Below are 20,375 nucleotides of genomic sequence, written 5' to 3'. Positions count from 1 at the left end.
CAGAGATTTGGTGAGATTAAGTCTCTCACCTCTGAGTTCCAGCAAGGTCTGACAGTAGGAATTAAGATAACAGCTCTTCTAAACCTGGTGAGTACTCAGATTGCAAACTTGAACCAAGCTGAGAGACCACCACAGTCCTCACGAACCCCAGCTACTGTTGGGGTGCTTGCTTTGTCGGCCCCAAGTGCTGTGCAGAGTTCTTCGTGTGCCTTCTCTCGTCCTCCACCCACCCTGTGAGGCGGGTACTGTTGTGCTGTTTTCCAGAATGAGGAGACTGAGGTTTGAGGAGGGTAAGTAGTGTGCCTACAAAGCTGTGTGGCATTTGTCACAAAGCGGCCCCAGGTGGAGCTGGCATTCAGACCCCCCAAACCTGTCCCCTGGGCCAGCATTCTTTCAGGCTGCCTTACCCTCCAGTTCTGGCAGGTAGGGAGCTGTCTCCACCTGCCAAAGCGAGGGAGCTAGGCTTACCGCACACCTTGTCTAGGAGCCCTTCCCTCCGTTTCCCCGAAAGGCACATCTTACTGCCCCACCTGTCTCCCAGGGGATTACACGCCTCAGTGTTCACTTCTCCAGCGGCATACACAGTACAGCCCTAAATGTCTCCCGTCGCATCCTGCCTCCCAGGATGAGCCTTTTCTGTACCATCTATCTCCCTGTAATTCCCTGCACCTGGCAAGCACAGACTACAGCCTTAAATTAAGCCACACAGGGAAGCCGCAGTTGTGCTAAAGAACACCACTTAGTTTAATTGCCAGTTTGTAGCCGCCTCCCTGTGTGCACAGAACTGCTGCGTGCGGCCCCGACTTGCCTGCAAGTGCACGGGCTGAGCAGAGCAGGTCGACTGTGTCTGTAAACTCGAGCTTTTTTGCCTTTTGCTCCCCCATTTAACTCGTCCTGTCACAGTCTGCCTCCGAGCCTGTTGTATTTTTAGTAGCTCGTTCACTTACAGAATAAGAGCAAATAAACTAAATGCAGCAGGTTACTCCTCATCCTGTTCAGGCCAACAGCGGGCGCCCAGGGACATTGGGAACAGGGAGGCCCACAGAGTGGCCGAGGAGGTCCCCACGGGCAGGTCTTCCACTCCTGCAGACACGCTGGGGGGGTGGTTTTGGTAGCTCTTCCCATTCAGTCTCACTGAAGTGAGGGGCACACTGGCCCATTTTCAACACTGAAAGAGGAACGGTTAGTGGCGTGAGTTTTTGAAAATTCAGACTCCAAAGGAAAAATCCTAAATTGTCTGGGGAACCAGAGGAGAAAGTAGCTGGCTTTCTAAGGAATTTGGTGGCTTGTCATAAATGAAGCCCCATCTCGAGGCCTTGAGCTTCAAGCCGGACCTCACCATCCCAGAGAACAGGGCTCTGGGCACTCAAAGGCTAATAAGTGTGTGAGGAAAGCAAGGGTCTGCCCTTACCTCTCATCCTGACAGGACTGTCTCTGGCAGAAGAGAGAAGTCAGGGCTTGGGACAATTCAGAGGCTGTCTCATTAAGGTGTGATCAAACATGATGTCCCGATAAACCGAAAGATAGCAAAAAAGAAAACAGAGGTGCTGCATGCCCGCCCTCCCAACCTCCCCCCTGAATCTGGAGGATGATATATATAAATAACTGCAGAGAATTAGTAGGCAGCAAAATAAAATGTGAAGGACATTTAACTTAGTAGCCTTTTAAAGAAATAAAGTCTTGTCTGACAGGAGGTAAAAATAAGACTGGATTGTTGAGACCAGTCAACATTTGGTTTACCAGTATATCCCCTCCTTCCCGTAACCCAAGTACTGTTTTCCTATCTGTGGTGGGAAAGGAGTCACAGGTTCTGCAGCTAGTGCCCCCTCCCCACTCCAATCCACCCCCCCAGCCGTCAACAGAAAACAGCCCGTACCCCTCAGCTCCTACTCACCCTGTAGCACAGGCCCCGCTCCTGTGCCTTGAGCCCCAGGCAGTAGGGGACCAGCTGCTCCTGGGGCCTCATCAGGGCAGAGAGAGGCAGCCAGTCTGTTGGGAGAGGGGGCTTGCGAGGTCCCCAGGTAGAGGCTGGAGGTGCTGACCCCCGTGGCCTGTTGAACTGTAGATACAGGGACTGCGTGAGGAAGCAGAGACACTGCAGACATTCCTTCTGTGCAGACATGGCGATCTCATGCCACGGGCAGGGGCTCTGGCCAGGCGGTCGGGCAGAGCCAGGTTTTGAAATGCCCTTTTTATCATGTGCTTTAATTGCCGAAAGCATACCTTTTGATGGAAGTTAGCGGTGGGCCTAGGAATTCCCCAGTTACAGAAGATGGCGTCCCACCTTCAGCGGAGATGCCACACAGCACCGGCAGGGGTCGCCCTCCCCCCGCGTCATCGTCATCCCAGCCTGGCCTGGGCCCTCTTGCAATCCACTGCACACGGGATGGCTAATTAACAAGAGTTCAGCTACAGTCATTGTCAGGGCCCAGACTGTACAAAAGCGGGGTGGGGGCAGTTTTGGCCCACAGGCTGCAGTTTGCTGACCCTGCCAGAGGTTGTCATCAGTCCTGGTATCGGTAGGAAGAGTTCTGTTCCCCCAGGGACCCAACACAACCAGGATGGCCCTGGCTCACCTAACAACTTTGGACAGCAAGTGCTGAGCTGAGCCTGTGTTCTTTAACAAAACCGGCCATGTGTCAGCCAGCTAAGGAGAAGGGGAGGCCTTGGGGGCAGAAAGCTGAGAAGTCGTATCTGAAGCAGAGATTATAGAGGCTGGAGGGGTCAGGGAGGAACAACCACACACACATATGTGCCTTCCCCAGAACTGGGACATAGAGCCAATCGTGTGAGAGTGACAGCGGTTGGAGACAGTGCCATGCTAGGGACTCCAAGTTCCCCAGGGAACACAGGCATTAAACTGCATGAGACGCATTGGCCCCTCCCTGCCTGCACTCACCTTCATGTAACTTGGGTTGAATAAAAGATTCATCTTGGGACTGAGGAAGTAGAGAGAGACGATTACAGCCAGGCTCCCTAACCCACCCATCGCCTGCTCTCTGATGGGCTGCACCAGCAGCAGCAGATTTCATGTTCCAGAACCCCAGGAAGGAGCCTGAACTCTATCCAGGCAGTGAGGCAGAGCTGCAGAGGATTTGGGAGTTAAACGTTTCCACTGTTATTTCTAGAACAGTTTGTGAAGAGCTACCTGCCCATCCCCGGCAGGAACATACACCAGCAGCATGGGTCAGAGTTCAGTGCAGCCAACAGCACTGCAGAGGGGTGGGTGTCGGGGAGCAATGCACGGAGAACACTGGGCAGGTGCTTGCCAGACCCTTCATTTACCAGCTTGGCCCAGTGAGGCTATGGAAGGATCTAGATCTGGAAGCCAGAGGAGGGGTCCAGCACTGGGTGGGATCGTACTTACTGTGCATATTGGCACTTGGGTCCCTCGGGGCAGAAGCCAGCTAAGTAGTTAATACACATTGTCTTATGGACATGGCGGTATTTACACAGGGGACCTGCCGGGGAAAGAGAAACCAGCCAAAATAATCTGCTTTAGCAAAGAGGAGAAAACACGTGACAAAGCTCGCTGGAAAGGACGTGGATGGTCATAGGCTGTCCACTTTGCAGGGGTATGTATCGTCCCATCCTTTCCATGCTGCCCCGGAGCACCAGCCTCCTAGCCATGTGGCTGAGATGGGAAAGGGAACCTTGGACTGTGTAGGGTGGGAAGTGGCCCTAACACGCTGTGTCTTGAAGGACTTGCATAGATGTGGACTGGAACTTGCCGTCCTCTATCTGTTTAGCCACAGAAGGAACAGCTGAGGCAAGGCCAACCCCACATCTCACTAATCCTCCTTCAGCACCCCTCCCCGGTAACCGCCCCCCAAAAGCAACCCTGCCAAGCACTCAGTAAGAACAACATACCTGAAGTCTCAGGAAGAGAAAGGACTCAGATGCTCAGAGCAGGGACTCTAACACGGTCCCTGTCTCCTAAGTCAGGCTGACTGTATTGGGGTAGGCGGAACATGCTTAAGTGGCACCTCAGCTGGGTAAACTGAGTGCCCCCTGTGGGCCAGGCCCTATGCCAATGGCTCCCTGTGGGGTACTGCATCTAAGCGGCCTGGCAGCCCTAGGAGGGAGGTGTCCCTCCTTTTCATAAGTGAGGAAACAAGCAGTTCAGTCATTTGTCCAAAGTCAAGCAGCTGATATCTCCTGAAGCCATAGAACCTGAGTAAGCCAGGCTACACGTCCCAGTGTCACAGAGGGCTGTCCCACGGGAGTGAGCATGAGAACTATGGAGAGGATTTCAGTTGGGATTTCGGCCCAGGGGCAGACAGACCTCACCTCAGCGGGGCCTCGTCAGCACCGTGCATCCTCCCCACGGGGAGACCGCCCATTCTGGTCACCCGCATCCCCCGCTGCTCCCACTCTTTCAGGGCCTCACCATCTTTGCAGAAACCTTGGTCATACCAAGGACAGTCCTGGGTCTTGAAAGCTGTGTTCGTGTGAAGAAAGTGACATTCCTTGTTGCTGCACTCACCTGAAAATTCCAGCATTCTTTGTATATAAGCAGGCTCATCTTCACGGTCACGCCTGCCCTCCCACACTGAATTGACCCCGCCCCTCGAAGAGCAGCCACTTGCCTTCCTGTGGTCACCAGCAGCTTTTGAAGACAGTAAGGAAGGATTTCTCATCCTTCCTGCCATCTAAGAAGGCTGGACCCCAATAATGTTCACTAAGCAGGACTTGGGGTGAGTCACATATTTGAGGAAGTTGGGGCAGGGCCAGATATCCGGGAGGTGGGGGCTGGAACCAAAGGCATTTAGACACCATCAGGGAAGAAGGAACCAGGAGAGACGGGGAAGGGGGCACCCACAGCTGGCAGCTAAAGGCCAAGGAAGACACAAGACACCGAAAGGAGATGGTGCCATGTGCTGTGACTCAAGCCCACTCTCCCTCTCCACAATGAGACCGACCCTGCCTCCAGAGCCTGGGGGTGCAGCTCTTTTCAGTGAAATCGCCCAGAGAGCAGACCACTGCTTCAGGGATGAAGACAGGTGCCACACAGAGAACACCTGTGGTTGCTGTAATGCGTCTGTGGAAGAGATCAAGACCCACGGCCCCTGGAAGGAACACTGTTTTCATAGACTACTCACGAGTGATGGTGAGAACCCTCTTAGATGTCTCTCAGGGACCCAGGGGCTCTGAAGGCACCATGGGGGAAGACAGCCCATTTCCTATCTCATTCAAGTCAGGAACTGGTGTTTCCAGTGTCATCCTCCTTAAGAGTCTACGACTCTGTGCCTTTCAGAGACTAAAGGAACTCCATACTGTCTGTGCCATTGGTTTTCAAACGGCTCCAAAGAGGTCAGTTTTGTGCAGTGGGCTTCCGCACTGCAAGGGTTCCCCCGAACCCAGCCGTCTCATTTCACAAACGAAGATGCCAGTGACCAGGCAGGGGAGCTGTCCTGTCCATTTTCACAGGGCTTCCTCCTCACACTGAAGAGGCATCATTCGCTTGCTCATCACCAGTGTGCAGCTGATTCTGGGCTTGAGAAGTCTAAGGGATCGAGGCAACGGCCCAACCCCTACTTGTGGGCCGGCGCGGGTCCGGGAGGCAGGGGGTGGGCGGTGGCGGTATAGGGAGAGCTTGATAGGTGTTGCCTTTCTGCCCTGGACGCACGTCCCTGCATTCCTCTCACAGCCAGCAGGTGGCGCCCACACCTCACCCTCCAGAGGTTCCCAGCCAGTCACCCCTCTTCCCCACCCGGGTAGTTTTTTAATGGGCAACAGCCGGGAGCAGGGCCAAAGACCACAGGCTTCCTCACCCCTCTCAACTGCCCCATTCCCACTCCTATAACTCCCCAACAATATTTTTAAAAGTAAAACAATTTACTTCCCAGAAGAATGATAATTACTTTGGTATGAGACTAAAAAGAGATATTCGTTCACTCACTGTAAGAGCAAAAACATACGTTTTGTAATCACCAATTTCCATGTCTGCCCTTCACAATGGGAGTTATTTGAGGGCAGAGGGAGACCTGGTCCTATTCCCGTGTCCACGTCCAGCACAGTACTCAGTCCCCAAGAGACAACCAACTAGGGTTACTGAAGGAGTAAATTAAGTGGTATTCCAAAGTGGAAGAGGGTTAGGCGGTGACTAAGGGGAGCCAGGTGTCAGTCAACTTTGTCCTGTCCTTCAAGGAACACATGCAGCAGCCCTCATAAACTGCCACAACCCTCAACTCCGAGGAGCAGGCAGGAAACAGATTCTAGCCTGGAAGGAGCTCTTGCTGACCTAGGGGGTGCTTTGCATTATTACCCCATACCCAGGACCCCCGCCTCCCCACTAATGAGAAACACCTGCCCCCAGTGCTGGCTCAGTTTCAAAGCCAAGCCACCTCCATGAGAGGCATCCCTGGAGACTGTCCCAGGCCTCTCCCCCTCCCAGCCACTCTTTCTGGAACTCGATTTGAAAACCACTGGACTAGATAATCCTCCAGTCTCCTTCCAGTTCTGAAAAGCACTGAGCTGTAGCATTGTATGGAGAAGGACGAGATGGAAACACAGTCACAGATTTCATGCTTAAGTGAGGCAGGAAGTGGCCGTGGCTCCTGCCTCCGTACGCAGCCCCTTAGATGACAAGAGAAGGACTTGAGAGGTGAGACGCTGGCCCAGCCCTGACCACACATGCCAATTTTAGGGGCTATACTTATGAAGCTCATCGTTGTTTGTTTACAGTTGCCCTTTATGGCCAGTAAGTGAGGCTAGTTTTCCATTTATGGAAGCAATATAAAGTTTTCTTCTAAAATAAGAGTTTAAAATAGCAAGACAATTGAAATAGACGGTGATGCAGGTCAGTGGGACAGGTGCTTTGCGGGAATCACAAGCATCATTGCAAAACTGCCCCCTGCTGTTAGGGGATGGCCGGCCTGGACCCCACTCCCCAAGCCCAGGGGAGAGAGACAGCCCATTCGAGGCTGTTTCTGGACAGTGAGTGTGACTTAGCCAGGACTGTGGAGGGAAACAATTCGGCCTTTGATTCCAACTGCACCCTCTCCTTCCCTTGGGGTACGCTGTGTGCGCCTGAGCCTGATGGGGACAGATAAACAGGGACCAGAGTTCAGTTCTACTTTCTCTGTGACGTTGGAAATGCAGGCGTCTCAGACAGGCCTACTCTGCCACCTGAGACACAGAAGGCCTCCTTGGGGTGTCCCTCCACATGTCCCATCCCACAGCCCCCTGCTGCCACCCTCCAGGGGAAAGGGCTGGAGCCAGGGAGGGACATTACCGAACTTGGAGAAGAAGTAACACTCGGGCATCCTGGTGACATCGTACTGGTGCAGAAACTTGCACTGGTCGCCCTTCTTGCACAGCCCACGAAGCCAGTGCTTACACACTACCATCTTCATCCCACGGTCATGCCGGAATGGGCACAGCTTCCCTAGGGACCAGAGTGCCCAGCTGGTAGCCCCCCACCCACAGCCTGGGCCCTCTTATTCCTGGGCTCAGACCCACCGGCCCTCCTTTCATCCCCTCCCCTGGACCCTGGTGGCAGCTAGAACTGGGGTCCAGAGGTGACCTGCTGTTGTCTGAACAGGCGGCTGTTCCCATGACCACACTTTTGCCCAAACTTTCCTCTCTGTGTGGCATGGTGTCCCTGTCAACCCCAGGCTGTCTGGACACCCCCTCTGGCCACTTACAGCCCTCTAGCCTCCAGGCTCATGGTCAGGGCTCCTCCCAGAGAGCAGAGCCACGATTTCCAGATCCAGACACCCCAACCCCCACAAGCACCGTCCCTATCACGTACTGACTGCTCATTAAGGGCCGGTTGGATTCATGTCTTTAAAAAAAGAAGTTATGCTTCCTGATTCCAGAGACCTAACGTGATGATGACGGAAGAGCCAACTCTGCAAGGATTTAGAAGGAAATGGGAATGTGATATTTAACTCTTTATCATCTTCACCGACATGGTGTCATCATCAGCAGGAAGGAACCCCAGTTCCCAGGTTTCTAAGTGGGACGGGTCTCATGCATCTGATAGAATGTGAGGGGGGCCCAGGAAGCTTCTTTTACAGTTGCCTTACCCTCCACCCCTGGCCATGGGCTTGCTGGGATCTGACCTTCCACAAAAACAGTTCGATTCTTTGCAAGAGGATGTCATTGTGACACACTGCTCTGCAGACAGGGTGGGCCAAGCTGAGGGCAGGGCCCATGGCTGAGCTCGCTTCCCTTCTCACCCCATTGTCCAGGGACGGCCCAGAGACAAAAGAGGCACGTGGCAAAAAACGGCTCCAGGTCCCCCCTGCCTGGGCCCCTTTTCCCTCCCAGCTTCCCAAGATCGTCTGATCTTGAAACCCAAAGGCAGGCCCTAAACTCATTCATACTAGCAAGGGTACGTACGTAACCTGGGCCTACAGAGGGACTGGGAAGCTCCACCTTGGACTCAAGACTTTTGGGGGCAAGTGTGTACTTCTGTAGGAAGAGTGGGGTTCATGAGCTAGAAGAAAAGCTGAGAACTCCTGTATTTGAGCCAGGCTCTTGGGGCAGAGGAGCTTGGAAGAGGGTACTGGTCGATCCAAATTGGGGAGGCGGAGAACTAGAGGTACTTGTTGGCAGCATTTCAGAGACGGTGGCCAGAGCTACCTCGGGGCATAGGGAATGGATGGGACAGCTGAGTGGGCCCCCTACTGATTCAGAGGACAAGAGTGGGGGCAGGATGCCACTCTCCAGGCTGGGAGGGAAAGAAAGAGGTCAGGGCTCCCCTGGAGCATACAGGCTGGAGCCCACAGACACTGCCATCCCCAGCAAGGCAGGAAGAAGGAATGTTCCCTTCCGGGCAGCTCTGGCCACCCTACTCAATGCTGCTGAGTCAGGGAAACCCTTGGAGCTCAGGCTTCTTGATGGACCCACCTACTTGCCCATTGCCCACTTACAAGATTAAAATTCTATCCCATCCCTACTTCCCCTCCCCAGGTGCAAATCCAACCCCTATCCAGGCTAAGCTAAGCCCCGTGTTGGTCAGACACAGACTCTGCTGCCGCCCCAGCCCAGGACCCCAGCTGACCCACCTTTCTCACAGAGCCCTTTAGCGAAGAAGTTGCACACAGCTGAGCCCGACTCTGGAAGGGGAAAAAGGAGAGGGGCAGCTTCTCCAGAGGGCCTCTACCCCATCAGCAAGTTCCCCAGTACCTCCCCAAGGCTGGGGCTTGGGGCTCCCAAGTCCTGCCTTTGGATGCTAGCCTCTGGAACCAGCCTCTGAACCTCAACACCTAAGCTCCCCAACTCTGCACCAGAGGCTGAGGCCAGCCTGGGAGCTTTCCCTGGAATCCTGCATGGGATGTAGGAGGAGAGGGCTGAGCCCCTGAGAAGAGAGTGGCTAAGCTGGGAATCCCAGTTCTGTGGGCCCAAGCCCCCAGCTCAGTCCCCCTGGTGAGCCTCAGAGAGAACCGGCTGTGCCCAGCAGGATGCTGAGCAGAGAGGCCTGCAGAGCAGGCTGGGGGAGGGAGGATGGGGCTGTGCAGGGTCCCCCGAGAAGGATGGTTGGTACCCATCCTCACTCACTGTCCATGCCCTGGAAAGGCAGGAGTCCAATGCCCTTTTGCATCTCTACATCCTTTTCCAAGGTGAAGGTGAACCTCTGCAGCCCGGCAATGACCTCTTCCATCTTCCGTCTCCTGCTGGGGCAGCTAAAAGCTGCTCAGCCGGCAGGTGGACCCTATATAGCTCACGGAGGCCCTTAAGGGGCCAGGGTCTGATGCCAGGGGCCAGGTGACTGGCAGGCCATACTGTAGACCCAGCTGTCTGCCCTCTCCCACCTGATGTAGGTGCAGATGCCCCAGGGCCCCACACCCCCACACCCCCACGCTGTGTAAGTCAGAGCCATCCCAGGGCACTGCTGCTTGGGAGGGATTAGCAGAGACCCACATGCTGCTTATCTCTGCCCGTTCCCAAACCCACACACAGCATATGCACAGACATTACCAAACCTGCACTCATACTTTCAACATGAAGACACAGCCCAGGCTAGCAAGAGAAGTTGCACAAACCAACCACAGCCAGGCTCTTCTGATTCGCGGGCGCCTGGGAGCCGAGGGTGTGGGGGCGGGGCTGGGGTGCAGAGGGATGGAGGCCCCTCTCCCCCGCCGCCCCCTTCGCTCCAACCAGGGCCCCGCCAACCCCTCCCTCTGGGACTTCTGACACCCCTTTTCTGGCCTGAGTGACAAGCTCTGAGTGAGCTCTTCATGGGAGAGAGGGAAAAGAGACTGAAACTCGGAGGAATCGGAAATAGTTGGATGAATGGCGCTTTGTTTACCCCGCACACAATCGCGCGCTGGGCTGGGGGTGGAACTAAGCCGAGGCTGCGGCCTCCCGGCCAGGATTCCACAGGGCCACCCCAGCGCCTCCCCGCCCCTGAAAAAGTGCTTTGTAAACGAAATCTCTATGCAAATGTTGTTTTATTATTATTACGCCACCCCTTCCCCCGGGCCTGGGGACATCTGAAAATGCTTTCAAAGGCGCTTTGTAGGGCTCTAACTAGGGCAGAACTCCCCTCCCCTGGCTCTGGCCCCCTAATTGGCCTTCGCTCTAACTGGAGCTGCTGTTTTCCAGTCGCTTTGGAGCCGATGCCCACAGAACCCAATTGCCCTCCCTCCCGGTCCAGCAGGGAGAGGGGGACCTCGCCCTGCAGGTCTGCAGCAGGACCAACAAGAATGAGCCTGCTGGCTTGTGTCTTCCCAGGGCTGTGGCTCCTAGTTCTGTTGTTCTTTTGAACTCTGGATCAGAAAAGAAAATAGCTGGAGAGGTAGACACCTGGAGCCGAGGCAAAGCCGGGACAGGCTGGGAGGGGATCCAAGAGTTTCCAGAAGCTCGGGCCTCCTCCAACCACATTCCCAGGAAGGCGGAGGGCAGAGCTGAGGGCCGCTGGCCACAGAGGGTCGTGTCCCAGGGGAAGACAGACGCCTTTGCTTCTCTTGGCCCTATGTGTGTGCACTGATTAGTCCAAGAACACATTCCTCTGTCAGCACAGGCTCGTCGAAGGCTGGTGTGGACCAGCTTGGCAAGGCAGGCAGGCAGATAAGGAAATCAAGGCCCAGCAAAGCCAAGGGCGCATGGTTGGGGAGGTGGTAACAGTGGAATTCAAATCCACAACTCGATGGTTTCCTTCTATGAACATCCGTGGACCATCTCTTCACTGGGGACCGGGGACCCCAGAACAAAGGACTGTGTCACTGCCCCTCAGGAATGACCCAGTCAAGTGGGGGCACATTCAACAGCACAATTATACAAAGGAGTGATTGGTGACATGTGGTAATGGCAAGCAGGGAGCCACCTAAGCATGGGCAGAGAGGGGTGGCAGGGAGGGCTCTCAGGGGAAAGGCTGGCCATGGTGGGGGAGAACATTCCAGAAGACAGGCCCCCTGGGCAAGGCACTGGGCCATGAGGCAACAAGTCAGGCTGAGGGGCCAGTGAAGGGTTTGGCTTAGAGGGAAGCATGGGTTCAGGGAAGGGGAGTGGTGGGTGACAAGATTAGGAAGTAAGTAGGGCCTGAACCTGGAGTATCTTTTAGGACTTGGTGGGGTTTTTGGTTTTTGCTGTTTGTTTGTCTTATCATCATGGAGAAAGGCAATGGGAGGCCTGGGGAAAACTAGAGAGCAACACACAGGCCCCTGGGTAGGCTCGTGGGGGAAATTCAGGGGCAGGAGGCTGCCTAGAGGGTGATACCTAATCGCAGAGCCCAGAGATATAGCGGGAGGTCCTCCCCGCCTGCTAGGGGCGTGAGAGTTCGTCCTGAGGCTGAGGAAGAAGGAAGCTCCAGCAGAGACTCCTCCATCCATCCACCCAAGTGCCCCTCCTCTCCTGGTCAAGGGCCCACCCTCCACCTGGACTCCCATGCCACCTCTGGGTGCCTGGAGAGCAGAAGGCGTGGGGAGGGTGTCACATAGATGGATGCCCTCCTCCCGAGTCTTCATCATGAGAACGACAGCACCTTTCCGTGTCTCCAAAATCCCTTCTGTAGTGGGTTGGATTGCACCGCCCCCCAACACAGTCCAAGTCCTGACCCCTGGTACCCGTGAATATGACCTTATTCGGCAGTGGGACTTTGCAGATGTCATTAAGGATCTCCAGGTGAGATCATCCTAGAATTAGGGTGAGTCCTAAACAAAAGGACTGGTGTTCTTACAAGAAAAAAGAGGGAGATTTGAGACACACACAGTCACACGAAACCTGGAGAAGAAGACCATGTGAGGACAGAGGAGGAGACTGGAGTAGGCCAGTGGCCTTAGAACACCGAGGAAGGCGTGCCTGCTCTGCACCCCCCATCCCCTACCAGGTTCCAGAAGGAGCCAAAGCTCTGCTCTTGGACTTCTGGCCTCGGAACCATGAGAAAACCCACTTGTGTTGTTCGAAGCCCCCACCTCCGCAGTGATTGTCGCGGCAGCCCCGGGACACTAGCATCGTTCCACTGAGAAACTCGGTTTCGGAGGCCTCACTCACCCCTTTTACAGACGATCAAAACGAAACACGGAGACCTTGAGTGACTGCCAAGGTCCCACAGCTCATCAGTGTCCACTGGGGGTCTGCCCTGGGTCTCCCACCTTGTGGGCCCTCTGTCTCACTCAGCCCCCCTCCCCCATTTATATTGCCACCTCGTGACTACCTGGTGGACCAGCGTCCCCTGTCCTGGCGATGTCCTTCTGGAACCTCACAGTCTGCTCTTCTGAGCTCTGAAGCATCTCCCCAGCTCTGTGTTTTCATTGATTAATTAATTCATGGCTGCAAAGTGGACGCGTAAATCGCTATACAAACCATGGTGTTAATTTTTAATCACCATCATTATGAGGCTCTCATCTAACTCCAGCTGCAGCTTCTCTGAATCATCACCCTGCCCCTCTCCCTGGGTAAACGAGTTGTTCTGAACTTCTGCAGGGGGTGCAGGGAGCCCTAGAATTCTCAAGCTGCCAGGGACCAATAGGGGTCATTGTGCCCAGCCCTGCAAGCCTTGGACCAACCATGGCCGGCGCTTCCCTGGGCAGAATGTGTCCATTCCCCCCCTTCTGGCGCCTGTGCGTCGGCCTATCTCCCCACTCCCCACTCGGACACCCTGAAAGGGTGAGACTGTGGCATCAGTCAGGCCAGGGTTCAAATGCTAGGCCGGTCATATAATCAGCTCTCTGAGCCCCAGAGACGCACCTGCCCCCCCTAGCAGGACCTCCTTGGGGGGCTGCCGGTAATGACACATGACATGGGGAGCAGTCCCTCCTGGGGGCAATGCGCTGGGAGGCACTAAGGATGGGTGTGGCCAGGTGCTCAAGGCCCCAAGCGTCCTGCCCTCAGGTCCACGGTGCCTCCCCTCCTTCACATCGATTATTCCTAAGGGCCCTGGGGGGAGGTGCTGTGGGGCGGGGGCTCCATGCTGTTTGGTGCCGCTGAAGGGCCTGTCCCTAGTCCACCAGGAAGGGCTGGGTCGCCACGGTGCTGGGAGGAGGTGGGGTCAGGAGGAGCCCCTGTGACCCACAGCTGCTGCCGCTCAGCTCCAGGGACAACGAGCCAGTGTGCCCTGCTCTCTCCATTGCTCTTGTGCCCCAGAGATGCCACTTGGTGGGGACAGCTGCTGGCCTCACCATAGGCATTTGAAGTGCAGGGCAGTAACATGCAGCAGCCAGGATGGTCCTGCTCCGTCCCTGCCTGGGAGCCCAGTCTCTGAGTGTCCGGGGCTTCTGGAAGCTACTCTCCAGAAAGGCGTTTCTCCCCGGGGACTGGGGCACAGTGACAGGACTCCTGAGCCTCCCCACCTTGCTCACAGGGCCTCTTCCAGTGCTCACTGTCGCTGTGCAAGCTGCTTCTACCCGTTTTACAGATGAAGAAACCAAGGCCCAGAGTGGTGAAGAGATCGCCTAAGCTCACACTGGGACCTCGATGTCGGAACAGGGACCTAGAATCCCAACCTTTGTTCCCAGTGACAAAGACTTAACTGGTAGAGGTTCACTGTTACACTGTGTTCTCTCTAATCCCCACCAAACCCCATGAAGAGAGTTATCGTTATTTCTCTCCTACAGTCGTGAAAACGGAGGCTCTAAGGTTTTGCAAAGGCCACAAGCTCAGTCTGCCCCACCCCAAAGCCAAGCTCCTCCAGCCTGTTGAGCTGCAGAGCAGGCAGGCAGTAGTGTGGGGTGAGAAAGGAAGGGTGGAGGTGGGTGCGGGGGTCCTGGAGGGGGTGAGCAGTGTCCTGAGAGTGTGACTGGGCCTCTGTGTGGGCATGAGGCTTGTACTTCGGGTCCGAGAATCCAGGAGACAGGACATTGGGTGCTCAGGGAGCCAGCCCTGGCCCAGGGACTGTCTGGATAGGTTTTCCCCTCCACTCTTGTCACCACCAAGGCTCAGTCTTCAGGTCGCCCTCTGCTCTCCTCTGCTTCTGTGCCCAGAGCCCCTCGAGGTTCGGCAGAGGCTCCCTAAGCCTCCTGGGGCTCAGAGGGAAGCCTCCGAGGCCTGGCTCCACTCACTGCCCTGTGCCCCGAGGGAAGGTAGCCCTGTCACCAGCAGCTCAGGGGACACCGCAGGCCGACAGCACGGGCAAAATGAGTTGGCAGAAGTGCAGGATGAGACCAGCTCAGTTTACACTCTGGTTTCTTCCTACTTCTCCACTGTCCTTCCAACTCTGTATTATGGCTTCTGCCCCCACCTAGCCTCCGGGAAAGCTATTCATTCATTCATTCATTCACTTGCTCATTCAAAAATATTTTCAGCCTCTGCTCACTTTGGGGGATACAGAATGAACAAGACACAGCTGCTGTCTAGGAGGGTGTGGCAGGCAGAGCAATGGCCTCCAAAATGCCCACATCCTAATGCCCCAAACCTGTGGGGACATACAGATGTGATTAAGTGAAGTATCTTAAGGTGGGGAGCTTATCCTGGATTACTTGGGTGGGCCCAATGTAATCAAAGGGTCCTTATAAGAGGCAGACAGGAGGGCCAGAGGGGGGGAGGGAATAAGAAAGAGATGGATATTGAGATGGAGATTGAAAGAGAGACAGATCAGAGATTTGAATATGCTACGCTCTTGGCTCTGAAGGTGGACGGTGGAGTCCTGAGCCAAGGAACACAGGCGGCCTCTGAAAGCTAGAGGGGCAGGGAAATGGACTCTGCCCTGGAACCTGGGATGCAGGCCTGCTGGCACCTGGGCTTCAGCTCAGGAAAAGCCACCGTGGCCTTCTGACCCGCCATGCGGGGAACAGAGGGCATTTGCAGAGGTACTGCAAGACCACCCAGGCCCAGCCTGGGTAGCAAAGATTTCTGGGAGGACGGACGAGGAAAAAAACTGTCTGCAGGTGGAGAGAGCATTGCCAAGGTGGGAGGGTATCACGTTCTCCACACTGGTAGCAGCACAGTGCGCTGGGGAAGCCGCTTCTGGATCTGTAGAGCAGCGTGGAGGTAAGGCCGCTGCTGAGATTCTCAAGGGCCTGGGAGCCGGCTGGGGAAGGGCCTTGAACCTGAGGCCTTGGGAATCTCTGAAGGAGCCAGCCTTTCAGCTCTGGGTCTGATTTGCATTTTAGAAAGAGCCCTCTGGCTGCAAACCTGGAACCACTCTGCATGGAAGGGCCAGCAAAGGGGGGTCCAGCTGTGGACATGCCAGAATCCAGAACTGGCTGAAAAGCCACCCCAGAAAGAAGATACTTTGTGCTTGGTAAAACAAAAAAATCTAGAAGGTCAAGATAGACCATAATCATTAGCAAAGTTCCAGTACCCATCCCCACATTCTAGGGTACCTCCTGGAGCAATGTGCCCCTCGCCCTCACTTGGAGGAGAGAGAGATGGGTTTCTATAGAACTCAGAGCTGCCAGCTGGCCCAGGGACACTGTGATGGATTAATTCTTCCAGCCACAGCCTGGGGTGCTCACTTTGATGGATTGGGGGCCAAGGTCACCCGTTTGATCTGCCTTTAGGTCATTTGAGTCTGGCAGAAAAACTTCATTTTCATCACTATAGACTGCCCTCCAGTCTGTTATCTCTAAATGATTCTTGGGTCAGGGGACAGAGGGTAGATGGAAAAATGCTCCAGGCCTTGGCCACAGACAAGGAGTCAATTGTACCCTTGCGTTGAAAGTCCAGTCCCCGTGGCTGGCAAGCAGAGGGCAGCCCGTCCTGGTTCCCAGGCTGGATAAACCACCCGACCAGGGGCTGCGGGCTGGAGGGGAGTCAGCAGGGCCCTGGGGGAAGCCCACAGTCCTGACCTTCTTTCCTGTGTTCATCAAAACCATAGAGCTGCCCTTGGTCTCACTTCCTGGCCTGTTTTTGAGTTCCATCTCAGCCACAAATTCCGACCTAGACGTGCCACTCCAGACACGCAGGCAGCTGCCCACCGTCTTGGTCAGCCGGGGCAGCTGCACCAAAACACCTCAGACCAGGGGCTTCAATGGCGGACAGTGACTTCTCACGGTCTGGAGGCCAGAAGTCCAAGATCCAGGTGCTGGGAGCTTCAGTTCCTTCCTGGCTTGCTGTGTCCTCACGTGGCGGAGAGAGACCTCTGGTTTCTCTTCCTCTTTTTATAAGGATACTGATCCCATCGTGGGGCCCACCTTCCTGACCTCATCTAACCCTGACCACCTCCTCAGAGCCCCACCTCCTGGCGCCATCACTCTGGAGGTTAGGGTATCAACACGTGAACTTAGGGGGGACACATTCAGTCCTTTGCATCTGTCCACCAGATACCTGTCTTGTTGCTATTTGTACTTGAAATGGCCTCCACGTGCCTGAGACCAAACTCTAACTTCCCAGAAACTGGTACCACCTTCTCTGTCTTGCCCTCTTGGGAATGTCACTGCCACCCAGATGCTGGGACCAAAGCTGCAGGTGTCCCTGATTCCCCCAAACGTGCTGGTCCCTGCTAGTCACGTCCCAGACCCTGCCTCATTCTTTGGCCTGGTCTGAGGAGCACTTCCTCAGGGAGAGACCGCCCCATCCCCCGCCCCCCCCCCCCCCCCAAGTGAGATCTGGCACTCCGTTCCAGCTCCCACGGGTCCATTTCCTCCAGAATCCTTGGCACCGCAGGCAACGTGTCCATTTATGTTCCTGCTGGGTGATGGTCTGTTTGTTCCCCCACCCCCACCTCACCCCGAGCCCTGGAGGGCAGGGCCCATGCTTCCATCATGTGACTTCCCCATCAGGCTCAGCAGGCCCATGAAAACCTGAAGCAAATCCATGAGCCTTTTGGTCGAAGATCAAGTTTTAATATGTGACATTAATGCATTATCTTGCTTACTAACGTGGTCATAACATACTATTTTAACAACTTTTATGGAGGAAGGGGTCCAGGAAAGCCGCAGGCCACCCTGGGGCCGTGTCTGTCTTGTGTACTCTCATTCCCCCACCCCACGCCTCTCAGAGCACTCGGCACACAGTAGGTGCTCAGTAAATACCTGATGAGTAAATGAATCTGTGCTGTAGATTTGTTTTCAGAGAATACAGCTTCAAAGTCTCTGTAGGCAGCCCTGGTTTGGCTGGGGGCGGAGAGGGACCTTGGTTGTGAGAAATGACATAGTGGCAGCACCGTCTTCCGGGACAGCTGGGAGATGACACGGGCCACTCGCCGCCCTAGATCTGCAAAGAGCAGACCATGGGCCAGGGCGCCTTCTCAACACGGTCCTCGGTCCTCGGTCCTCGTTCTGGCTCCAGGTGAGGAATTAGAAAGTGCCTCTGCGTGGCTATTTCTTAAATAATACCCCCATAGTAACAATGTTAGTGGTAAAAGAAGTGTCAGTTTTCTCAATAAAGTAGGTAACTTAAAATGCAAGTACATACATTTCCCCCTATGGGATTTCATAAGCTTTTTTGTTCTTTGGCTTTGAACCAAAAACACGTAAGCTAGAAACACTTTTTTCTGTCTTAAATTGGCACTTACGGTTAAAAAAAAAAAAAAAAGGCATCCCACCATTCCTGTAACTGCAGTGGTCTTTCAGCAGCCGACAGGACACCGGGCAGTGTTTGGGGACATGCTGGACTGACATGACTAGTTGTGAGGGAGCCACCGGGACTGGTGAGCAGGGGCCAGGGGTGGTGCCCAGCGTCCTGTGGTGCACAGGGCAGGTCCCTACAACACAGGACGACCTGGCGCCAAGTGTCAAGAGTGCCAAGGCTGGAAAACCCGGCTCTGGAAGAATCTAAATCGTGTCTTCGGTGAATGACTTAGACGGCTTGGGGCTGGCCCTCCTGAGAGTTGGTTTTATTGATCTGTGTCTTGGCCTTGAGCCTTCAATTCATACTGAGCGGAAAAGCGGCCTTCTGGGGTTTGCGTGATTGTATCTGTTACGAGACCATAGTTGAGGACATTGTCTGGAACCCCAGCCCAACCCCCTCCAAAGAGCTCACAAGAATTCCTCTCAGACTGCAGGATCCAAAAAAGCTGAGCTGCTTCTGGGACCCTTCCAACCTCGTGGACATTGTGAGTCTCGTAACAGGTGGGTTTCCCTTTTTGCTTTGACTGATAGGAAGCTCAGAGTCCAGTTTTCAGTCTGCTTGTGAGAATGGTGGAGGCCCATTCTCATACAGGTAACACAAGCTGGCAACATTTTCCCTGGGCACACCCTGGCCAGCGGGTCCGTCCGCTGGTCTGAACGCTGGTAACAGTGCAGGCGCCACTCTCTTAGTTCTTTCGTGTTTGTTCCGGCCTTGTTTTCCCTCTGATCTATTTTTATCCTATTGTAATTTGCGTATTTTTGTAAGCTGCCTCCTACCCTTTTTGGAACAAAGCAGGGCATCAAAACAAAACAAAATTCAGCAGAGCCGTGTGGCCTTGAGGGGTACTTTTTACCATGCCAAGTCATTTCAGGGTTGGAGTCCTGCCGGGAAGGTGGCTCTCCTTGGCTCCTCCTGTCCCCTCCTGGGAGCCTCGTCCTGGATAACAACAGCTCCGTGAGTTAGAGCAACAGGTTTTAGAGGCAAAGCCCCCAGCATCCATCTGCCTGCAAATACCTTCCCTCTCCCCAAAATGTTCTTTCCAATCCCCCATCTGGCTGCTGGCAGGAGGCCACAGGGCCTAGAGGAGACTGCAAAGGGGAAGCAGACAAACTCTCCTGGTTTTATTCCTAACTTTATTCCTTTCTTGCATCTTCAATCAAGGTCTGGGGGCCAGAGAGTCTTTGCATGCTGGTGACCATGGCAAGGGAGGGGCCATGGCAGGGAGGCCCTGCCTGAGTGTGGAGGAAGCCAGGCACTTCCGGGAGCCGTGGGTGAAGGCCAAGGTGAGCCTGAGCCAGGGAGGGGTGGGGTTTGCAGCATACCACCCCACCCCAGCCCCACTGGCCACCCCAACAACCTACCACACACCCAGCTCAATGAGCAGCTGCACCCCATGCTGCCCACTGGCTCCAAGCCAGCCCGGTCCCTTTCACAATCTCTGCTGTTCCACTCCTGGGACTTTGGCCAGCGTCTTCTCCCAGGCTCTATAAAGTGGGGGTAGGAGGAGGTGGTGAACCAGACCCTAAAATTTAAAGATCTTAAGAATCCACTGCCTTTGTGTGTTTGGGCCTCCTCTATGCCTCTTGTCACTTTCTCCTGGGAGCATGGCGAACCCTGGTGAAGAGGAGTGGGTGGCATGTATGTGTGTTTGTGTGTGTATGTGTGTGAGAGAGAGAGAGAGAATGGAGTCGAAGGTGAGCACCTCAGTGGACCAGCCTGGGCACCAGCAGAACACAGGCCCGAGGCCAAAGGCTTGAGAGGCTGGGGCCCAGCTGGAGTCCTGGCTCTGCCCAGCAGAGATGGAGCCAGCCTGTGACCCTGGAAATGGCAGGGCCAGCTCTGCCCAGTGCACTTGGCCTTTGTACTACCTGCAGAGCCCTTGGAACAAGGTGAATCAGCAGCAGCTGCTGAGAGAGGCCTGGAGCTCCCAGCACCTACCTGCAGCAAGAAGCACCCGTTTTCCCTGGGCACACCCTGGCCAGCAGGTCTGCCAGCTGGGCATCTCTGCACTGTTCTGCCCTGCCAGGTCACTGGCCCTACTTGGTCATTCTGGGTCCCAAACTAGCTCAGTGGTCCAGGGCCTGTTCCTTTACCTTGAGCTGCCTCAGTGTTCTCATCTGTAAAACGGGAGCGACAGGAATAGTATGGATCTCACACAGTGGTCACGGGAATTCACAGGAATTAAGTGAGGCCAACACAAACATCAGGGCCTGGCGCGTGCCAGCCCACACAGACGACGCAGCCCTGATCATGAGCGCAGAGCAGCAGAGCCCCAGAGCCCCTTGCGGGTGGGGAGCAGGGGGAAGCCCCACAACGGCTGGACCGGGGCGGGAGACATGAAGGCATCTGGGGGTTGTGACTGCAGCTCTGCCCGGAGCAGGAGGCTTGGGGGCCCCTCACATTTTGGGGAAGGTTAGCTGCGATCTGAATTAAAATTACTATGTCATTACCCAGAAGTAGTCCCTGGCTCCCGC

General features: G+C 55.1%; 1 protein-coding gene across 1 annotated transcript; it reads right to left on the bottom strand.

Moving 5' to 3' along the window:
- Positions 1–1,934: 1,934 nt before the first annotated feature.
- Positions 1,935–9,673, bottom strand: CPSF4L (cleavage and polyadenylation specific factor 4 like). The gene is made up of 6 exons (XM_053911640.1): positions 9,511–9,673; positions 9,018–9,068; positions 7,238–7,390; positions 4,391–4,486; positions 3,368–3,461; positions 1,935–2,059 (listed from the first exon to the last, which is right to left on the bottom strand). Exons 1-6 carry the CDS (start codon positions 9,611–9,613, stop codon positions 1,966–1,968), a joined length of 591 nt encoding a protein of 196 aa, XP_053767615.1. The 5' UTR covers positions 9,614–9,673; the 3' UTR covers positions 1,935–1,965.
- Positions 9,674–20,375: the final 10,702 nt, after the last annotated feature.

The sequence above is a fragment of the Desmodus rotundus genome, chromosome 9, assembly GCF_022682495.2.
Source record: "Desmodus rotundus isolate HL8 chromosome 9, HLdesRot8A.1, whole genome shotgun sequence".
NCBI classification, from domain to species: Eukaryota; Metazoa; Chordata; class Mammalia; order Chiroptera; family Phyllostomidae; genus Desmodus; species Desmodus rotundus.
The sequence above is the reverse complement of the archived record's forward strand: the minus strand, read 5'-3'. Positions and strand labels throughout refer to the sequence as shown.

Coding starts and splice junctions, on each gene's coding strand:
- CPSF4L (XM_053911640.1), bottom strand. CDS start 9,613: ATGGAAGAGGTCATTGCCGGGCTGCAGAGGTTCACCTTCACCTTGGAA. Junction 4,487..7,237: donor TTACTTCTTCTCCAAGTTCG/GTAATGTCCCTC, acceptor TGGAATTTTCAG/GTGAGTGCAGCAACAAGGAA. Junction 3,462..4,390: donor CCAAGGTTTCTGCAAAGATG/GTGAGGCCCTGA, acceptor TTTCCCCGGCAG/GTCCCCTGTGTAAATACCGC.